The sequence below is a fragment of the Loxodonta africana genome, chromosome 3, assembly GCF_030014295.1.
Source record: "Loxodonta africana isolate mLoxAfr1 chromosome 3, mLoxAfr1.hap2, whole genome shotgun sequence".
Taxonomy (NCBI): domain Eukaryota; kingdom Metazoa; phylum Chordata; class Mammalia; order Proboscidea; family Elephantidae; genus Loxodonta; species Loxodonta africana.
This window is the reverse complement of record NC_087344.1, coordinates 167,821,908-167,841,939: the sequence shown is the minus strand read 5'-3', so window position 1 is coordinate 167,841,939 and position 20,032 is coordinate 167,821,908. Positions and strand designations below refer to the sequence as shown.

Sequence of the window (20,032 nt, the reverse complement as noted above, 5' to 3'; positions counted from 1 at the left end):
TTGAAAGCTGTCCATGGCTCCCTTGCCTATAACAGTGTAAATCAATTGAGAGGCAGTGGGTGTGGGGGTGGGGTGGGGCTTGGGAGGGGTGGGTAGAGAGAGCCAGGGGCATGAGGTCCAGGACTTGGGTGTGACTTGTGGCTGTACTGCTCACTCATGAGCTAGGTGACCCTGGACAAATCACTTCTGTGCTGAACCTCAGGATCGTGGCCTATGAAACAAGGGATGACCCCGTAATTTTATTAAGGATAAAATGATTTAAACTTAGATCAGTGGCCAGTCCATAGTAGGGGTTCCCTGCAAACTAAAGGTCTTACGTGATTTCCAGGTCTACCAAACCATCACTCCACATGTGCTGCACACTCCATCCAAATCTGGTTTCCTATCATGCTTCTGCTTTCCTACCTCCAGAAGCCAGCATCCCCTCCGTATTTTGTCATGGAAAAAAAAAATGAGGGTGGTTGAATGAATGAATAGGCCCCATTCCCTCCTTCGCCTCCAACTTGAGGGCAGGGTCAACAGAACCCCCCAAAAAACCTACTGCCGTTGATTCCGACTCATACCAACCCTATAGGGCAGAGTAGAATTGCCCCCCTAGGGTTTCCAAGGCTGTAACCCTTGTGGAAGCAGACCTGCAGAGCGGCTGGTGGGTTCGAACCACCTACCTTTTGGTTAGCAGCCTAGCCTAACAGGGTCCTAAAAAAACAGGGTCCTAGGAGCCTGTTATTACCTTGGTTGTGGAGCAGAAGCCAAGAATTCCTCTTTGCAACGTGTATAGGGGACTGAGGGCCAGGACAATGCATGGATATACTTCAGGCCCAAGAACCTGTGTCTCAGGGACTTTGCCATTGAGTTGACTTGACTCATGGCACCCCTGTACGTATCAGAGTAGAACTGTGCTCCATAGGGTTTTCGAAAGCTGATTTTTCAGAAGTAAACTGCCAGGCCTTTCTGGGTGGACTCAAACCTCCAATCTTTAGGTTAGCAGTTGAATACATTAACCATCTGTGCCATCCAGGGACTCCTTACCGGGGCCTAGCATGGCCAAAGGAGGCTGTGGAGGTTGACCTGTGGGGCTGGCTGGTAAAAGCCTGGGCTTGTGTCACATCAGCACTAGTTTAAAGGCCTCTCTGATCTATTTCTCTTGCCTGACCCAGCCAGGGACCTTCTAAATACTGACAGTCCGTAGCCAGGGACTGTCACCTCAAACACATCCCCATTTTACATCACTCTTGACCCAGGCTTTGGTTAGGAACTGGCCCAGGCTTTCAGACTTAACCCTTTGTTGCAATGAGGGTGTAATTGCAGGAATGGGATTTAAAATGCAGATTCCTAGGGTCTCCACGTCACAACTTAATTCACTAGGTGTGGGGTGAAATCTAGGAATCTGCATTTTTAAAAGCAACCTAGTGATCCTGGTGCAGGAAATCTTAGACCATTACTTTAGATAGAATAAAATGACCTGATATATTCTCCTGGGGTAGGAACTCTTCCACCAGAGGGTGGGTTCTTCAAGAACAAGGGCTTTGTTTTGTCACTTTCAGACCATGATGCCAAAGTACGATTAAATGGACATACCCCAGGTTAAAGGTTCAAGGCGGGAGGCAGGAATCTCTACTAAAAGCAACAGTTTGGTAGAGAGGAAAGCTGCACTTTTCGGAGGTCCTTAAATGACGTGCATCAGGATGTACCATGAGTTAAGCGCAGAAAGAAAAATAAACATTAAGAGGGGCAGATGCCAAGACACCAAAGGTAAACTTCTCTGTGCCATTTGTCAAGCCTGTTACAAGGAACACAATGCAGGAGAGTAATCTCACGCTGCTGTGTCCAGAAGGAAGAGTGTAGCAACTGAAACCTGAGAAGGGGTGTGGGGTGGGTCTGCTAGACTTTCTGGGGGCCGGAACAATATAGCTGGTCTCACAAACACCCATCGAAAAGTAGATCTTTAAGCATAAAGCACAAGACAAAAGCTAGACACTTCCCCCATAAATCATCTAGTACCTTCCATTCCTGTGTTAGAAAGGCACAGCCCTGGCTCTTTAATTGGCGTACTCTCTGGTTACCAGAGTTTGATTTTTGAAGCTAGGAAACTGGAAAAAACTATCATATTAACAAACCATAGCTTAGTCATCTCAGGTAACAAAGTCCAGTCTGCTTTATTTCTAACCCAAATATTGCAAATATACAGAAAATTACCAGTACAAAGTTAAACACATCCAGATTTATTTACACAATGCTAAAGAAATTTGAGTTTTATTTCCCTTTTGTGGAATTTTATTATGGGGTCTGGCTTTGTTGTAGGACTGACATGGGTCACTGAAACTTGATTATCCCACCTCACATGCAATTTTCTGTCCCAAGGGAACAGAAAACTTAGATTTTTAGAGCACATGCAGTAATGATCTTAATACTGCTTTACACTTTAGTAGGAAGGTGGCTGTCCCACAGCTTGGGGGTGGGGGACAGGGAAGTTACTGAATGTGGAGGGACCACATGCTCAGAAAGGGAACAAGAGACAAGAGGGGATTGAACACCAGGCACATGGGGACCCTGAGCATTTCTGTGCACAAGGAGGAGGGTACGACCAAAACCCTTCTCCCTAGACGTCCAAACACAGGAGGTGGGCAGGCTCATCAGGGAACACTGAAGTCACCTGACCACAAACTGAGGCCATGCAGAGGACGGCAACAGCATGGATTTGGGGCCTATCAATAAATCATTAACTTGTACACTATACAGTTTATACATGTATATATGTACACACACATATAAATATAAAGGTACAGATTAGCTTACGTTATTCTATATAAAGGATGTTTAAGAACATACTGGTGTGAAAGAAATGCATACAGCAAATTGTTGAGACAAGTTCAAATAAATGTTCTGATTCCCATTGTTATAATGCAATGTAACCAAAAACATCAGCGTGCTCCTGCTATTTCAATTCTCCTCTGTGAGCGCAGGGCGGTGCTCCCCGAGCTGCCTGAGCTGGGCAATGGGTGGCAGATGGAGCACAAAGTCTGGCACCTGCTGACTCTGGCCCTTCCTGTCACTCTGTCATGTGACAAACCTTAAACTTTGGTTTTGTTCAAAGGACGTTTAAGTCCATGTTGGTTTTCCTGCTTGAGGAAAGACAGTGGCAGAGTTGAAAAACTGAGTCCCCTCCTGTCTGAGCAGTTCCAAGCTTTCTGGCTCTGTATGGGGTGGGGGTTGTGGCGACAATGAGCAGAATGAGCTCTGGGCCACTGCTTATGGGGCAGGGTTCTCTAGAGCTCTCCTAAAAGAAGAGACTCTCTCTACCTGGATGGTGTGCCTGGAAAATAAACAAATGATTGAACCTAGGCCAGCCCTGTCACCTAGGGTAGGTGAGGACCGCCCTGCACTCCTCTCTGGATCCTGGTATTGTGATGAAGGCCATGGGAGAGCCACTACAGTTCACAGACCCAGTGCAGGAGCTGGAGGTGGCCAGCACATTACTAACCTGTTAGGAGATGAAGGGCCAGCACAGGCCCAGAGGCAAACCTAAGAGTAAGAGAGATACCCAGTGGGAAGCCTGTTTAGGGGCAAATGGCAAATTCTAAGTTTCAGTTATAGGTAATCTATTGAATCTCCTGAGGTCACCCTAGAGCTGCCACAATGCTCTGAAGGCATTTATCCTTCTCAATGGTGTCACTGTTCAATTAACAACCTAGGCATATCCATCCCTCATCTCCGGATAAGGAGCCAGGACACCTCCAGTGACCGAGTCTCACTGGAAACCAAAAGCCCCTCAGGTTCAAGATACTTGTTCAGGAGGAATGGGTGCGTTCTCCACCTAGATTTAAGAGCTCAGACCTTTTAGACTGTCTGATAAGCCCAACCCGTCTCCATGATGCTAAATTCCGTTACCAAAACCTCCAGAAATAATCTCGTCTGCTACCACCAAGCCTAGGAGTTTACACAATGATATGCTGTTTTATCTTCAAGGTTAATATGCCTAACCCAACACCAGTAGGACAAATTAGAAATTTCTTTTTCCTTAGAAGCTCTAATGGATTTAGGCTGTTTGTATTACTCTCCGGCTGAGGGTGAGCAGACTAATGTAGAAAGCTAACTAGTCAATAAAGGGAATGAGCTGGGCTTGTTAGCAGTCCTCAAACTAACTGAGTTGGGCAGCCAGGGATGGGAAACAAGGAGAATGGAGATGGTGACCCATCAAGAGAGATTCCATTCCTGCACTCTTGAACAGTGACCCTCAATGAGGTGAGGGGCAGTTTCTAAAAGCATACTCAAAATTACCATTATTTTTATTTGTTTTTAGCTGTGAAAAACAAGGGAATAAAATCTTCTGTTTAACAAGGTGGCAAGGGTTTAAAAAGGCAGTAAGTACAAGTCTGAAAGAAAATGCCACATTTGATCCCTGAAGCCCAGCAAGTCATCTATAAGAGGCCCTGCTCCAAGTAGTCTGCGCCTGCATGTAGAAAGGTTTTCATGCATTCTGAAGACAACCAATTGGCATTGCTCCTAACGCACACAGGTCCACCTCCCCAAAATGGGCTTATAACCCCTGCCTTTCTGTCTCACAAGAATGTTGTGAGATTCAAATGACATAATCCAAGTGAAGGTGCTCTGGAAACCGACAAGTCCTACAGAAACCCCACATAGTGTTCCAAGCAAAGAGCCTTTGTCTTCTATGGCTAGAGAAGAATAGTAACTTTCCCATCAGAAGTTATTTTCTACATCTTAAAACTAATGAGAGAATTACCACATACTAGCACATGTATCTATCCACAGTGGGTCTAAAAAAACTCACTGCTGGTGAGTTAATTCTGACTCACAGTGAGCCTGTAGGACAGAGCAGAACTGCCCCATAGGGTTTCTAAGGCTGTAATCTTTATGCAAGCACAATGCCACATCTTTCTCCCACGGAGCAGCTGGTGGGTTCAAACCGCAGACTTTTTGGTTAGCAGCCAAGCGCTTCACCACCGTGCCACCAGGGCTCCCCACAGTGGGTAGGTATAGATGGAAGAAAAGGTATATGGTGTAAATAAACTGGCCTTTTTTGGGCATTAAATTCACTTTGGGCAGGAGGTGAGGGTAGGAGGAAGACTGATACTTTATATCATCTGTGAGATGGTATATCTTTAGAATTATTTGAAATTTTAAAACCAAGCAAATTTAATGAGCTTTTCCTAAAAGACTAGTACTCTCTGGCCCTAAGAAATATTAACTCTCTTCACAAAAGCTGTCCTGATTTTATTTTCTAACTGATGCTCCCCGACTCATTTAATTTTACGGCAGTTTCAAAGTCTCTAAAATTCTCTATCCGCTTCCTCCCCAACCTTCCCTGCTGCTGTGAATCCGCTCTGGTGAGAGAACTTTGCCATCTGCTCGTGCATTCTGACTAAAGTTAATTTGGCACATTTACTTTTACCGACTTTCTAGCCACAATGGGAACTACCGGCAAAATGGCAGCTCCCAATGGGAAAATGTCCCAATCATAATTGTTGGGATAAACTGTGGCCAGTACAGTAGATACACTTAAGACTGAAAACTCACTATGCTATATTTCTGTACAGCAAATATTCAAGCTGTATTAAAACTACTGCAGCTTTCCGTTACAACACACCCACCCCAAAATCCACCCTCACTACATTCTATAATTTAATTTGGAAAAATGTCCAATGGAACACTTCCTTTAATTTAAAATATGAATTTAATGTTCCACACAAAGCACCGTCCAGACTGGAGGTGTGTTTTCAACTGATTCAGCCAAAAGCTTCATGCCAACAAATGACTTGGCAAAATTGGGAAAAAGAGGTGAGAAGGAGAGTTGGGTAATAATTTTTTTTTTTTAAGCCTACAAATCTGAGAACATCACTAGTCCTGGATCCAGGTACAACAGCAACCTAAAAGGAAGCAAATATGCAGCCATTTTAATGATTCAACTAAGAGCCAACACAACAGATAAGGGGAAATGGAAGACGACAATGTTCAGTCCTCAGGGCTGCACGGTGTACTCACAACCCAATCCTAGTGAAGAGCATTCTGCCTGGGCAGACATCCAGGGCAAGCCTGAACCCTGTCCTTGAGCAAGTCCACTGGCACACACACAAAGCATGGCTTAAAAGATCTCGGAAGAAGTTAAGAATTTCTCCTTCAACAGGCGCTAAATACTGGTCAATTCTCTGCTGCTCCCTTCCCTGGCCCCAAGTTAAACATATTGCCCTTTAAGTTCTCCTGATTTAGTATCTTGGAAGCACATGGTTAAGTTAGTTGCCAAAGGGCAATTAACAAGAGTATTGCCTAATTAAATAGGGAAAAGAAAAATCACTGTGGTCTATGGTCCCTGGGTGGAGAGGGAGTGCCCGTGTGAGGAGCTGGTGTGCAATGTTCCTGGAGCTGGGCTGTCCCCAGATACAGAAAAGCTGCCCAGGCCATGCCAGTCATTGCAGCCTCTGTTTTCATCTCTGCAGCTGCTTTATGTGGCCAGCTGAGCCCAGGGACAGCACCAAATACACTGTGATACTGGAGCCAGCGGTTGCCCTGGGGCAGGCGCCATGTAAAACACGCAAGACTGGGGTTAGTGAAACATTCCCTTCAAATTCCATTTCATTTCCCTTAAAAAAAGAAAAAGAAAAACCCAGCAAAAAAAAGAAAAACTTAGAAGTTAAACAATTTAAAGATCCCCCCTTTTCTCTGAGCCAATTTTAAGAGTGTTTAGAGTTCCCCACCCCGCCCCGCATTTCTTTAGTGTAGGTGGTCCTTTTGGCTTTGATGGAAGCAGCAGAAACAGAGCTGGGTCCCTCGCGATGGGAAATTTATTTCCCCAAGTTGGAGCCACAGGAAGTGTAAGAGGTACTGCGGTTCCATCATCCGTGCTTGGTCCCAGCTCCTGTGAAGAGCTATTCCAGGAGGTCCTGAAGAGAAAGGCATGCACTGTATTATTGACAGACTGAAGAATTCCCATTTTGAAGGTGATCGCCTAGTTTCTGGGCGTCCCGTTTGACAGCCATTAAGTTGCAGCTTCTAGCTTATCTCTGCCTCTGTCCCAATTATATCTCGATCATGAATAAGAGAGGAATTGCCCTTTTTTTGTACTTTTGGACCACCCCTCAAAAGAAATAGTCTCACCTCATCTGAGTCGTCATGATAACCACTTTTATGGGTGTGGGTGGCCGGGTCCAAAGCATCCCCGCCCTCCACTCCGTTGGCCTCAGCGTGCTGCTGCAGCACCGAGTAGCGATGCACCAGAAACCTGGGGACGGAAACCTCTGTCAGTCCTCACGCTGAGGGAGGGGGTGTGTTTCTTATAGGGCTGGGTGTGGATTTTCTGAGTTTTATACACTCACAGGATGAGTCACACATACGGGAAGCAAAGCCCAGAGCTGGCAGATGGAAAATGTAAGATATGAAAAACTTGGGTCCGATTTTTCAGGAATATTGCTTCAACTATCTAGGTTTTGCCAAGTACAGACCCGACCATATGGCCAACTTTCTGGTTCGAATTCGGTACCTTTCATCAACTTCTATGTTTCTTACCTTCCCCCACAGACATATTTCTTCACAATAAGCACTCCTGCTACGACTGTGACCAGCATCAATCCCACAATGGCCAGGATAATCGGAACTGAACTTGACTTGGAATTCTTAAAGAATTAAAACACATACACAAAAGCAATTATTAGGCACACATTCTAGGCTGAATTAAAGAGGCTGCTCATCCCCCTCGTTTCTCTGTGAATGATCTCAAGTCCCCAGGTACTTAATGATGGTATTTTTCCAACCCCCCACGATGAACCATCTCAATGACACCGGGAGAATATCACAGCTGGTAGTGGGAAATCAGAGGCGCAACTGCCTGCAGCTGTCAGAATGCTACAAACTCAGTGGCTTCAATATCATGGGAGGCTTAGCAACTGCCTAGGACAAGTGGTAATTGTGACTGCTCCACACTACCGCTGCTTCCTAGTCTCTGAGTTTAAGGGTGAAATGCAAAGAGGGACTATGATAATAGTGGGCTGAATGAATCTAGAATAGGGCCATTATTTGGGAAGAAGTTGTGTCACTGCTATACCAGGCAGGCTAGTATATGACACTGAGAATTACTTTTTGTATTTTTTTTACTTGATCTCTGGTATATTTTTACAACTAAATCTTCTTATATCATTGTTTGAGTGTGACCTACCTGCTTCTGGGTGGGAGACAGAAGTGTGTGTTTTCAATGTATCCAAGAGGAGGCGGAGCTAGATTCTGGGACAAGTTGTGTCCCTGTGGGCGGGAGTCCTGTGCAATCACACACACAAACGCCCTGAGGACAGCCATAAGGAGTCCAGGGCAGGGGGTGCAGAGAAGGAGGAACTTGCCGCCTTACAAATACACACACCCACATACTCTTCTCCCATTGCCTTCCAAATCCCACCCCTTGCTAGTCCCTCACCCCTTAGAATATGAGAGGCTAGGGGACTGAAGACTGCTCAGCTAAACCTCTCATTTTACAGATGAGGAAACTGGGGCCCAAAGCTTACTGCCCCATGTCACACTGCCAGACCAATGCTCCTTTATCAAAAGAGCTGTCCTCTTTACCATGTCCCCAAATGCCAGCCAGGGTTCAGTACTGCCGATTTGTAATCAGCCCCACAACCTGCTGCTAAATAAAAACCAGCCCATTATTACTATAGTTCAGTTCTTCATTCTGAACACACACATCACATGACTCAGCACCAGGACCCGCTCCCCATCCTCCAGTGCTCTTTTCTGCACACACAAAACCCTAAGTCACGGCCCTTACAGCCAAACCTCTGGAGTCTTTTTCCTAAATGACTACAAGCTTCAGAAATTTCCTCAATTCTATGCTTCTGTGGCGCCTGACTTGATCAACTTTACAGAATACTGTTTCCTTCCAATGAAAAGTTCAGCAGAATGAACTTATCATTGGGTTATATGACCCATCCTTTATCCTAATACCTTCCTGTCCAAAGGTAAGCCGGACAGAGAAGTAGTGTGCTCATTCATTAATAAAATTCCGGATGCTGTAACTTTGAGTTTTCCTGGCAGGCCACGAAATCCCACTGTACCTAAACCAGAGCTGCCTTAACACACCTGCTTTTCTGGACTCAGAAAGTTGCTTGTGCATTTCTTTTTTAAGTCTTTTACTTCTCGAACTGGATTCACCCCACCTTGGCATTTGTCTCCTGGAATTTTCCGGTATCTGAAAGGCAGCAAAGACTTGTGAACAGAATACGAAGATGTATTCCTGGGCTCTTGCCTATTTCCTGAAAATTTCCTGCAGAAAAGCTTCTCATCCTTAAACCACCTTCTAGACCTGGGGGGATGTCCAATGGGGATGTTTTGGGGGCATTTTATGAAGTTTCAGGCTGAGCCAACTAACCAGGTCTGGCCTGCCCACCAGGGACATGCCTGTCCTTTCTGTCTTGCGTGTAACCAATGGAACCAACACAGGAGAGGTGGAAACTTCATCGGGGAGGGAGGTAAAGAGGCCCCTCTAGAGCTGCACTGTCCCATCCGGCGGCTATTTAAATTAAAATTAAATAAAACGTCAAATTCAGTCCTTAGGTGCACTAGCCACATTTCAAGTGTCAATGGCTGCATGCAGCTACCACAGAACACACAGCAGATGGAGAATATTTTCGCCATCACAGAAAGCTCTACTGGACAGTGCTTTTTTCTAGAGTGCTCGAAATATTTTCTCAGATCTCTGTGTGGAGAGAAGCAGCTTTTCATTCTGAGGGATGATGACTCATCTGTGGGGACAGGGGCTGAAGCTCTCATACCCGTTTGTTGTCAGGTGCTCTTCTCTCCCATTCAGACAAAACTCCAGGTCATGGCCTTTCAGCTCTGGCTGTTCCACACACTTGGAATCATTTTCTGGACGGAAGTACCCAAAATCACTGCAAGAGACAACAAATAAGGACGCTTTCAAAGTTGCCGAGAGACAGGAAGTGGCTAGCCATGAAGGTTTCTGTGGGGCAGTGGGTGGTCAATATCCCAGTGTCAGGTGGCTACAAAGTAGCTCAGGAAGGGCCTGTGCCATCTCTCAAGAAGACCCATTTAGGAAAAGAGGCATGAAGAGAAATTTATTGAAAATGAAGAAAAAACCCTGGTGGGCTTAGGGGTCATTGGCGAGAAGCCCGAAGGCTGGGAGCCCTGCTCAGCTGCTCAGGTCCAGAGAGGGGACGGAATGCGGCGTGCAGTGGGTGGGGACCCATGCGTCTAAGATACAGAGGAGGCCATCTGTGGCAGATCTGAATTCAAGGAGACTTAGCAATTCATTTCTTTACCTCCAAAGATCTCATTATCATGTTGCCCTTGGGGTCTATGTCAACTGTTCTCCACCTTGCCCCTTCTATCCCTCTTAGCTCCTTAGATGGTCCCTGCCTCTTACTCCAACCCCAATGCCCTTCACTGCCCTCCATTCCATCTCCTCTCTCCACAGTGTCACCCATCTGCTCTCCTTTTCCTGTTTTCCCCAGAGAAATAATGTCCCGCCTTCTCTCCGTGGCTGACCCCCTACATCAACATCTTTGGTCCCATCTTTCCTACCTCCCTTGCCTTGCTTCACTGACAGTGTGAGTGGGGCAATCAATCAATCTCTCCCATTCCACTGGTAGCTTCTCCTTAGCCTACGTATGTCCTCTACTCCAGAAATTACTTAACCCTGCTACTTCTCAATCCTCTCCCTTACTAGACAAATTTCTTAAAAGATTTTTGCTTGTCCCACGTCATTTAATTCTCATTTACTTTTTATCCTGTGCATTACGACTTCCATCCCTTACTGTAATCTTGAAAATGAATGTCTCCCCCCTCTGCCACCCCGTCCCAAAAGCTCACTAGTCATCATACCCAGTGGAGCCCCCTCTGGTCTCATTCATCTTGACCACTTGCTCTGTGGCACCTGACACGCTGATTCTGGTCCTATTCACACGCACCTTTCTTTGTGCCACCTCCTGAAAGAAGTCTTCTCTGACCCACTTCCACCCAGCTCTAGTTGGAATATTCTCTCCCTTCTCTAAATCCCCATGGCACTTACCACCTCTTGTTTTGCATCTTAATTACGTACTTGTCTTACCAGGACAAAGTCTATAACACACTTTTCATTAACACTTGTACTGCTCTGTGCACAGAAAGTATCTAATGAAGATTGGGTGAATGTACTGATGCTGCTCATACTTCAAGGCTGCTCTGACAAACATTTAGGTGAGAGGCTAGGGAGAACAAAAGATGCAGACGATAACAGGAAGAAATGACTGGTCAAAACTTAGGTTTTCAAAAAAAAATTTCAGGGAAAGTACCCTTTCCACTCACACAGGACATATTTATCAAGTGTGTGCGATACAGTGTGTGGACCCTGGGGCCTAATTGCCAGGTTTGCATCCCACCTCTGCCACTTTGCAGCTGGGTGACTGTAGTCAAGTTGGTCATAATCTCTCTATGCCTAGTTCTTCCCTTTGTAAAATGGAAACAACAACAATACCTATCTCACAGGGCTGTTGTGAAGTTAAATAAAAATCACTAAGGACAGTGTCTGGTATGGAGTGAGTGCTCAATATATGTCGGCTGCTATCACTGCTACTATATATACTATTATCAAATATGACTTCAAAGAGTTTAGAGTTTAATGGTGGAACCAAACCTATAAACAGTAATTAAACTCCTACTGCTATAGTAGGAGCCCAGGCGAAGGGAAGCTGGGGAAAGTTTTAAAGAGGTGATATCTGAACTAAGTATTAAACAACAGGTAGCAATTCACCAGGCTTAGAAGTCAAGCAGGGAATATGGAAAGACCTTCTGGGCAACGGCATGGAGCCCTGAAGAAGCACAACATGTTCAGAAAACAGCAGAAGTTTAGATAATTAAGAGTCTAGCATATGTGGAGTATAGGATGGCAGATAAGCCTTTATTATCTTTATAATATCAATACCCTCCAGCCCTACTATAAAACCAAAGGTGTTCTGAGTGATATTCTCCCATGTGGAAATGGAAGATGGAGGGCACCTGACCACTCCACCTACAGATATGAGCCTAAAGGAGGAACCGTGCTGGGTCAGGTCTGTGGTTTGCTCAGACCTGTATTCTGCTGTCACATGCAGTCCAAGGGAATGTGATATGGGAAGATGTGATTGCTATTGGCCTGCCATCTTTGTTCAAATCCTTTGGGATCCACAGTATCTTTTGCAGTTAATGAGTTCCATAAGACTAGTACCTGTGATAAGAGGCAGTTCCCCTAAAATTACCTCGCTTAAGCTACAGAGGGACTCCCTTGCACTTATACAATCAACTAACCCTCTGCCGGCCATGTAACTTATCCTTAAGCCTAGATAGTCCTGAACTCTAAGGAGTCCATCCTGATGGCCTCTAAACCCTGATGAGGCATGTGGACCGTAAACATTCTGATGGCACTCTGGTCTCATAACACACCCTCTCTCTCTGCCTCCAGTCTTGCAGAGGGCTCAAAGCCTGCTGATTGTAAGCTGTCAGGCTGTTCTCTAAAGTCTAATTTCCTCTTTGCTCCTGGGCCACTTTTTTTTGGTGCCTTTGTCTCTTTTATTCTCTTCCTTCTTATATACCTTTTCTCTTTCCCACCTTTGCTAAGTTAGGAATTTTGGGGTTTGTTGCTGATTCTGCCCAATAATTAACGATCCAATATGATATGATCTACTCAACTATTAACAATTTTGGTTTCCGTTATCTGTGCCTCAATTTCCTTGCCTATAAAAAGATAAGCAGCAGCAGTTCTCCACTCTTGGGGAAGAAAGGGAAGGATTAAAATCTTTTTCAGCCCCATAAGACAACTGTCTTTCACCTTCTCCAACATGGGAAAGGGGCCGGTAGAAGGGATCTGAGGAATGCTGATACCAGAGGAAGTCCTCCAGGGTACAGAGACAGATGGATGGCTGCTTGGTCACAACATAGTCTCGACCATTCTGACAGACGGACGACTTGCGTAGCCGTAGATACTGTTCTTTATAGCCTAAAATGCAGCCATCTTCATACTCTCCGGGGTCTGTGGAGTGAGCCAGCCATATGGTATAGTCCTTCTCTTCACCTAAAGGACAGACAGGCTGTTCAGGAAACTGCGCGGCACAGAACCCACCCACGTGAGGCAGCTGCCAGGCTACTGGCAGAACAAGGAGAAGGACAGTGGGAAGGTCTGATTCAGCCTACTGCTTCCTTTTGGAATTGCAAATGAAAAGATACATTAGTCTGCAGCCTACTGGCAACTGGCATTTCTTCATGCCGAAAGAGGATTCTTTCCATCTCACCATCCACTTGAGGACTGAGAAAAGTTTTATTTGCTTCGAAGTAGAAAGCTGGACGGGGGGCCTCTAGAGTTCCTTCCACACTGAGGCTGTTGTCTGTATGTCTTGTACACCTATGCCATCCGTCAGCAGGAGCTGCCAGAGGGAAGCAACCAGAGTGCTTTCCACTCGAGCCAGGGAGCTCTTTGTTTAGGACAAGATACCAATTATCCAAGGGCGTGAGTTCAATTTCACTATGGGTTAATTTGCTTCGAACAAAAGGGAAAACATTCTCTTTCTAGACTTTTTTTTTTTTTTTGGCTCTCCAAGGTAGACTGTTGATGATGACAGTTTCTGGCTTAGTATATCGTATCACCCACTTCTGGAAAAACGACTCAAAGGCTATGACCTAAAGACTGTGAATTAGGTTTTCATTCTTTGGGATATGAAGACGAGCAAACCAAAAACTCCATTGCCGTTGAGTGGATTCTGATTCACAGAAACCGTACAGGATAAAGTGCAACTGCCCCATAGGGCTTCTAAGACTGTAAATCTTTATGGAATCAGACTGCCACATCTTTCTCCTGCACAGCTGCTGGGGGGTTCGAACCACCGACCTTTGGGTTTGCAGTTCATATAGCCTGTTAAAGAGCAGGTGGTTAACACATCTTTTAGTGACAATGGGTTAAACTTTAGGGGTAACTGTACAATTGCCTGCTATGGAGAAAACTTAAAAGCCAGCTCCTTTACAGTCTATTTAAGGAATTGAGATAACAGTGACACTCAAGTATTAAATCATATTTAAATATGTTGTAGAAAAGGTAAGGTCCAAACCGTAAGCGCTGCCTCCCCAGGAGTCACTGAGCTAATGTTCTGAGGAGACGGAGCCACAACACACTCTAACAGTCAGGGCACAATTCAACGCAAGTGTCTCGAAACATGAACTCGTCTTTTATTCTATTATGCCGACATGTAACTACAGGTCAGAGGGCAGTCACTGCTTCTCCAGTTTTTTTCTTTTATCCTCCCTCTGTTTCAGCACAATGTCAGCATCTTTGTTACTGGGATTAGGGTTTGCTTGTGGTTCTTTAGGAACGAAAACCTTACAATTAGCATTTAAACTTCTTCTCTGAAGCCACTCTTTGGGGCTTTAACATGCCTTCTGGTTTGAAGTCACAGAGCTGACATGGTCAGTGCGGGCGTCCTGCCAACCCCGGTGGCTGTGCCGGAGCCTCATCTGTGACTGACATTCAACCCAAAATACTTGGCATGGACACTTTGTCACTTCAACATTTCAGTAAGTGATACAACCAATTAGATATGTTTTGCAATACAGTTTCCCCTAAAGTTTCCTCTTTAAAGTTCTACTGCGTTTCCCTAATCAAGGGTTTGGAAAACCCTGAAATGTTTTGAAATTATTTTAGATAAACACAAGCATGCATTATTCTTATAATCAGGAGGAAAGATGCACAAAAGATACATAGGTCTCTTTAATAGTGCAAAGCTCCGTTGTCCGATACGGCAGCCTCAGCCACATGTGGCTGGTCTAAACTGAGATGTGCTGTAAAAGCCAAGGGTAAAATATACACTGGATTTTAAAGACTTAGTTTGGAAAAAAAGGATGTAAAATTAAAATAGCTCATGAAAAAATTTTTAATATTGCTTACATGTTGAAATAGTATTTTGAATACACTAACATAATTGTCATTAAAAAATTAATTTGCCTTTCTTTTTACTTTTTTCATGCAGCTAACAGAAAATTAAAAATTAATGTGGCCTTCATTATATTTCTATTGGACAGTGCTAGTCCAGAGAGGAAGCTGCTTCTCTGATACCATTCCATAGCTTAATTACCCACATGGAACATACTTCAATCCCCTTTCATGGGCATCTGCTTATTCTAGCTAAAATAAATTAAACCAAATTGGTTATTTAGGAAAATGGGCTTGCAAGTTTCTGGCAGAAAATGCCAAAGGAGACACTCACAGTTCCTTTCAAGGATCTCTTTGAAATCGATGGTGTAGGAGACCCACTGGCGGGAGAGGAAAGATTCTGTGAAGCCCCAGATGCTGATGTTCATGGACCTGGCCCCGGGTTCTGACGCCAGGCCGGTGAAGTAAATGGGGTCCCTGGTGAAGGTGTAGGTTTGCCAGCACTGCCCTTCATCTGTGGAGAACCTGAAACCACAGGTGGAGAAAAATCATGACAGAGGACCAATGCTTACTGGCAACATCAGGAAACCACTCTGCTGTGTGATCCCAAACCTGAGAAAATCCCTCATATTTAGGTAATGGCTTACTGCCTGACAATTATATTAATTTTTAATGCCTATAGTTAAGAGAAGAAAAAGGGATTCATTCAGAGAGAGTAGAGAATGATCTTTTTAAAAATCCTTCAAAGGAGAAAGAGTTTTCAATAAACAAATTATTTTAAAAGAATTTGTTACTTCAGATGTCTTAAGTTCTGCCTGAATACTTTTATTTTTATGGAGAGAAAAGAGAATACTTAAAAAAAAAAATGACACAATGTATTGGCTAGAAGTAGTCAGAGGAAAAAGCAAAACCATTTAATCTGAGTTGCTCTAAACTCAGCCCCTCCAAGAACCTTCCCTACAGTTCTGCAGAAAGCAAACATCTGAACTGGGCTCTGTAACATCCCCCCATAAACTGAAGGACATTGCCACAGTTGCCGTCTATGCAGACAGTGTGGGTGCAGATGAGTTCATGCATACTTAATCACATTGATAGGACGGCTGCTGTGCTCAATGGCCACAATGATGCCTCCAGAATCCAGGATGGTGTAATGGTGGGGTCCTTCCAGCATTTTCGCCCAGGAGTAGCCTCCATCATCAGAGATGTATACGTCCGGGACCATAACTGAGATGGCATCCCCCACACTACCTGCAACACAATCCACCGTCTCATCAGCACAAACAGCAACAGAACAGAGAGGGTCTGCTGCATAGAGAGTAATTTTGAATGAATTTATTCTCGTTATTTCCCACATGGCCTCTTGTGGTGGAAAAGAAGGTCTCTCAAAATTTGGACCACCACTGTCTGTCAGCTTGTTGTACTACGGTGGCTGGCATGTTGCTGTGATGCTGGAAGTTATGCCACCAGTATTTCACATACCAGCAGGGTCACCAACAGTGGACAGGTTTCAGCAGAGCTTCTAGAATAAGAGAGACTAGGAAAAAAGGCCTAGCAATCTACTCCCAAAATTCAGCCAGTGAAAACTCTATGGATCACAGCAGGATACTTGTCCAATACAGTGCTGGAAGATGAGCCTTCTAGGGTGGATGGCACTCAAAATACACAGTGGTCATAACAATGGACTTCAACCTACCAACGATCATGGAGATGGAGCAGAACCAGGCAACACTTCATTTTGTTGTACTTGGGCTGCCATGAGCTGACTCAATGGCAGCTAACAAGGACAACAAAGATTTGGGAACTGAAAAGTCATGTTGCTGTCTGCGACGGGAGTCTAAGAAGAATCCCAGGTACCAAAGGAATGTACAAGGTATCTAGAGTAGTTTTCTTATAGGGTCCAAAGTTGTGACCGGGTTTCAGTGTGCTCAGATACTTCTGTCCATGATGGTGAGTAGGAGGGCTTCTTACCATGAGCGATGACTATGCCTATGGCGTTGGGCTCTGAGAGTGGGGCCATTGGAACGTTTAGCTTCTGGGAGATGCTGTAGGAAGCGTGAATATGAAGACTGCACTGTGAAACGAAAACAAGGCTTAGATTAAAACCAAAGGTGCAATTTCTTTACTCATCTCACAGAGCCTTCTAATAAAGCTTTCAACTTAACCCAGACCTCAGTGGGATACTCTTGATTTTGAAATGCAAGAGAATATTTGGTAGCAAATTATACAATTATTTTCTCATGTGTAATCTGCCTTGGTTTATTTTATTATTGCATCACACCAAAGCCTCTGACCAATGTTTAGAGTGTGATTCCACCCAAATAAACTTGACGAATGCATAACAGATTCCAGACACTGTACAAGATACTGTGGTGACTTGAAGTAAGCCCCAGTCCTGTCTTTAAGAAATAAATCAGAAACCAGCTGAGCTGTAAAGCAGAATGAAAGTTTGTACTTTAAGTACTTTAAAAGAAGTTCAAGCAAACTATTAATAAAATGAAGAGGAGTGGCTGGTCCCAGCTGAAGATGGGCACTGAAGATGGTTAGCATTTCCACTGGTGGACAGTTAGGGGAGGGAGAGATGGGCACAGCTTCTCCCAGGAACAGCGTGAGCAGGCCAAAGAGGTGTTCAGGGTATGACAGTGAGTTACAACAAAGGGTATGCTGGTGATGAAGTGGGCAGTGATGATAAATGGCAGAAGACAGACTGACAGGTGAGGCTCTTCATTCACCAGACCAGAGGCACAGACTTTATTCACAAGCAAAAGGTGGCCATGAAGAGCACTGAGGAGGGAGAGGCACAGGGAATCTGAAGGTGGTAAGGCCACTGTACGTTCCAGGCTCAAGGTGAGGACGGCGTGCAAGGCAAGGCCAAAGCAAACCAAACCCACTTCTTTTGAGTCAATTTTGACTCATAGCGACCCTATAGGATAGAACAGAACTGCCCCATAGGGTTTCCAAGGAGCAGCTGGTGGATTCAAACTGCTGATCTTTTTTGGTTAGCAGCCGAGCTCTTAACCACAGCTTCACCCAGGCTCCAAAGCCAAGGCAGAGGGATGGAAAAAAGAGAGACGGCAGAGAGGGAATCAACAGCACTTATGATTGTGGGGAAGGAGAGAGAGTGTTGGGCTGGGGAAGATACACCTTATCTCACACTGTCTGGGGTTCTTAGAACAAAAAACCCAGTCTTGCAGGACAGAGTGCTGATGTAAGTGACAGGTACTCCCAGGAGGGCTCAGGAACTACCAAACTGCCATGTTTTATAAGAAATCTCCCAGTGTTTCCCAAGCTCCTCTAAAATTCTGTAACGTCCGTTTTTCATTTCCTTTTTTTGGCCTGTGAAGACCTGTCACTCTTGGAATCCCTGAACCTGCTCCCCGCCCCCTCAGCCACTCCTTTGTGTTTCTCCGTGCCTGCTTTCACGTGCACTAACCAGATCACCGCCCACAGCCAGGGGCCCGGGGAGCCACGTGGGGCCCAGGGAGAAGGGAAAAGAAGGCCAAGGCCTCTCCTACTTGTTTCTGACCAGCACAGTTTTGCTGACAGAAACAATGCTTGTGAATTGCCGGTCTATAGCTTTTTGTAGGATTTCTAAGGTCTCACAGCTTGCCATGCTGATCCCTAACTAATCGTCAGCCTGTCTGTCCATTCTATCCTCACTCAGCAGGTGGGCAAAACACAATTATTATCCTTTAGATTTTTCTTTAAAAGGTAAATAAATCTTTCTTCACAATCCCTGTTTCCCCATTTCTAAATTAATCTCAATACCCTCCATGCTTTCCATCATAAGATATAGACCCTAATTAAGTACTGAACTTCGTTTTTCAAAAGCCCGGGCACTGGAAGAGCAAACCAGAACAGCTGCTTTGCTCTAAATACATATGACAAATGCAATAAAACAAACCTCATTCTTATTTTTGGCTGTAGCGTCGCATTCACTGTTTTCAGGCTTCCTCAGGTGTGTCCACCTTCCACCTTGGTCAAAAGTGATCATGGTCTGGATAGAATTGTCTGAATGGGAAAAGAATGATATTAAGCCTGATGCTTTGGAAGCATCTGATTAAATTTAGTTTATCGTGAAAATACTCTCTCCTGAGACCTTATAGCCCTCGAGTCCCACAAGCTTACGACCTAACAAATCGGTTCAGCGTTGCTAAGGAACTGAGAAGCACTGCATTTTTAAAAAATAATCTTTTACTGTATTTTTGATGAAGGTTTACAGAGCAGTTTAAGTTCTCCTCAACAATTTCTACACAAATTGTTTAGTGTCATTGGTTATATTTTTCCCAATGCATGAACATTCTTAATATTTCCATTCTGGTTGTTCCATTTCTACTAATCTAGCTCCCCTGACCCCTTACATTCTCATCTTTGTTTCAAAGTAATTATTGACCATTTGGTCTCATATAGATGATTTCTTAAAGGAACACAGTACTCAGAGGTGACATTCTTTATTTTGTGAGCCAGTCTGTTATTTAGCTAAAAGATGACCTCAGGGGTTTGTTTTGGTTCTAGGTTTGAAGAGTATTTCAGGGCAATAATTTTTTTTAAATAACGTTTTATTGCATTTTTGGTCAAAGTTTACACAGCAAATTCGGTTCCCATTTGACAATTTCTATACAATTGTTTACTGACATTAGTTACACTTTTCATAATGTGTCAACATTCTTTTTAATTTTGTTTTGGTTGTTCTCTTTCTAGTACTCTAGTTTCCCTGCCCCCTTATCGTCTCATTTTTGCTTTAGAGTAATTGTTGGCCTTTACATCTCATACATATTCTTAACATTTTACTGTGCTCGAGGTGAAAGTTTACATAAGCAAATTCATTTTCCAATGATTCATACACAAATTGTGTCATGACCTTGGTTGCAATCCCTGATACATGTCAGTACTCCCCATTTCCTTCCTCAGTTCCCCGTTTCCATTAGGCTGGTTTCCCTGTCCCTCCCTGTCTTCTCATCTTTGGTTTTGGTCCTCATATAGCTGATTGTTCTAAGGAGTACCTTCTTCACAGATGTTACTGTTTATTTTATAACCCCGTCTATTATTTGGCTGAAAGGTGACCTCCAAGAGTGTCTACAGTGTCAAGTTAGAAGGTTATCTTAGGGCAACAGTCTTGGGGGTTCCTCCAGTCTCTTTCAGGCA

At 44.4% G+C, this 20,032-nt stretch overlaps 1 protein-coding gene across 2 annotated transcripts in view; it reads right to left on the bottom strand.

Moving 5' to 3' along the window:
• Positions 1–2,132: 2,132 nt before the first annotated feature.
• Positions 2,133–20,032, bottom strand: part of SORT1 (sortilin 1) — an 86,748-nt gene continuing 68,848 nt past the window's right edge. For both annotated transcript variants that reach the window (XM_064282451.1, XM_064282452.1), the window contains exons 11-20: positions 18,792–18,898; positions 16,859–16,961; positions 15,970–16,138; positions 15,225–15,415; positions 12,856–13,045; positions 9,774–9,890; positions 9,082–9,190; positions 7,522–7,628; positions 7,114–7,237; positions 2,133–6,899 (exon numbers count right to left, since the gene is read on the bottom strand). In XM_064282451.1, coding sequence (XP_064138521.1) covers positions 6,885–6,899; positions 7,114–7,237; positions 7,522–7,628; positions 9,082–9,190; positions 9,774–9,890; positions 12,856–13,045; positions 15,225–15,415; positions 15,970–16,138; positions 16,859–16,961; positions 18,792–18,898 — 1,232 coding nt within the window. In that variant the 3' untranslated portion in view covers positions 2,133–6,884. The remainder of the gene's footprint in view (positions 6,900–7,113; positions 7,238–7,521; positions 7,629–9,081; positions 9,191–9,773; positions 9,891–12,855; positions 13,046–15,224; positions 15,416–15,969; positions 16,139–16,858; positions 16,962–18,791; positions 18,899–20,032) is intronic.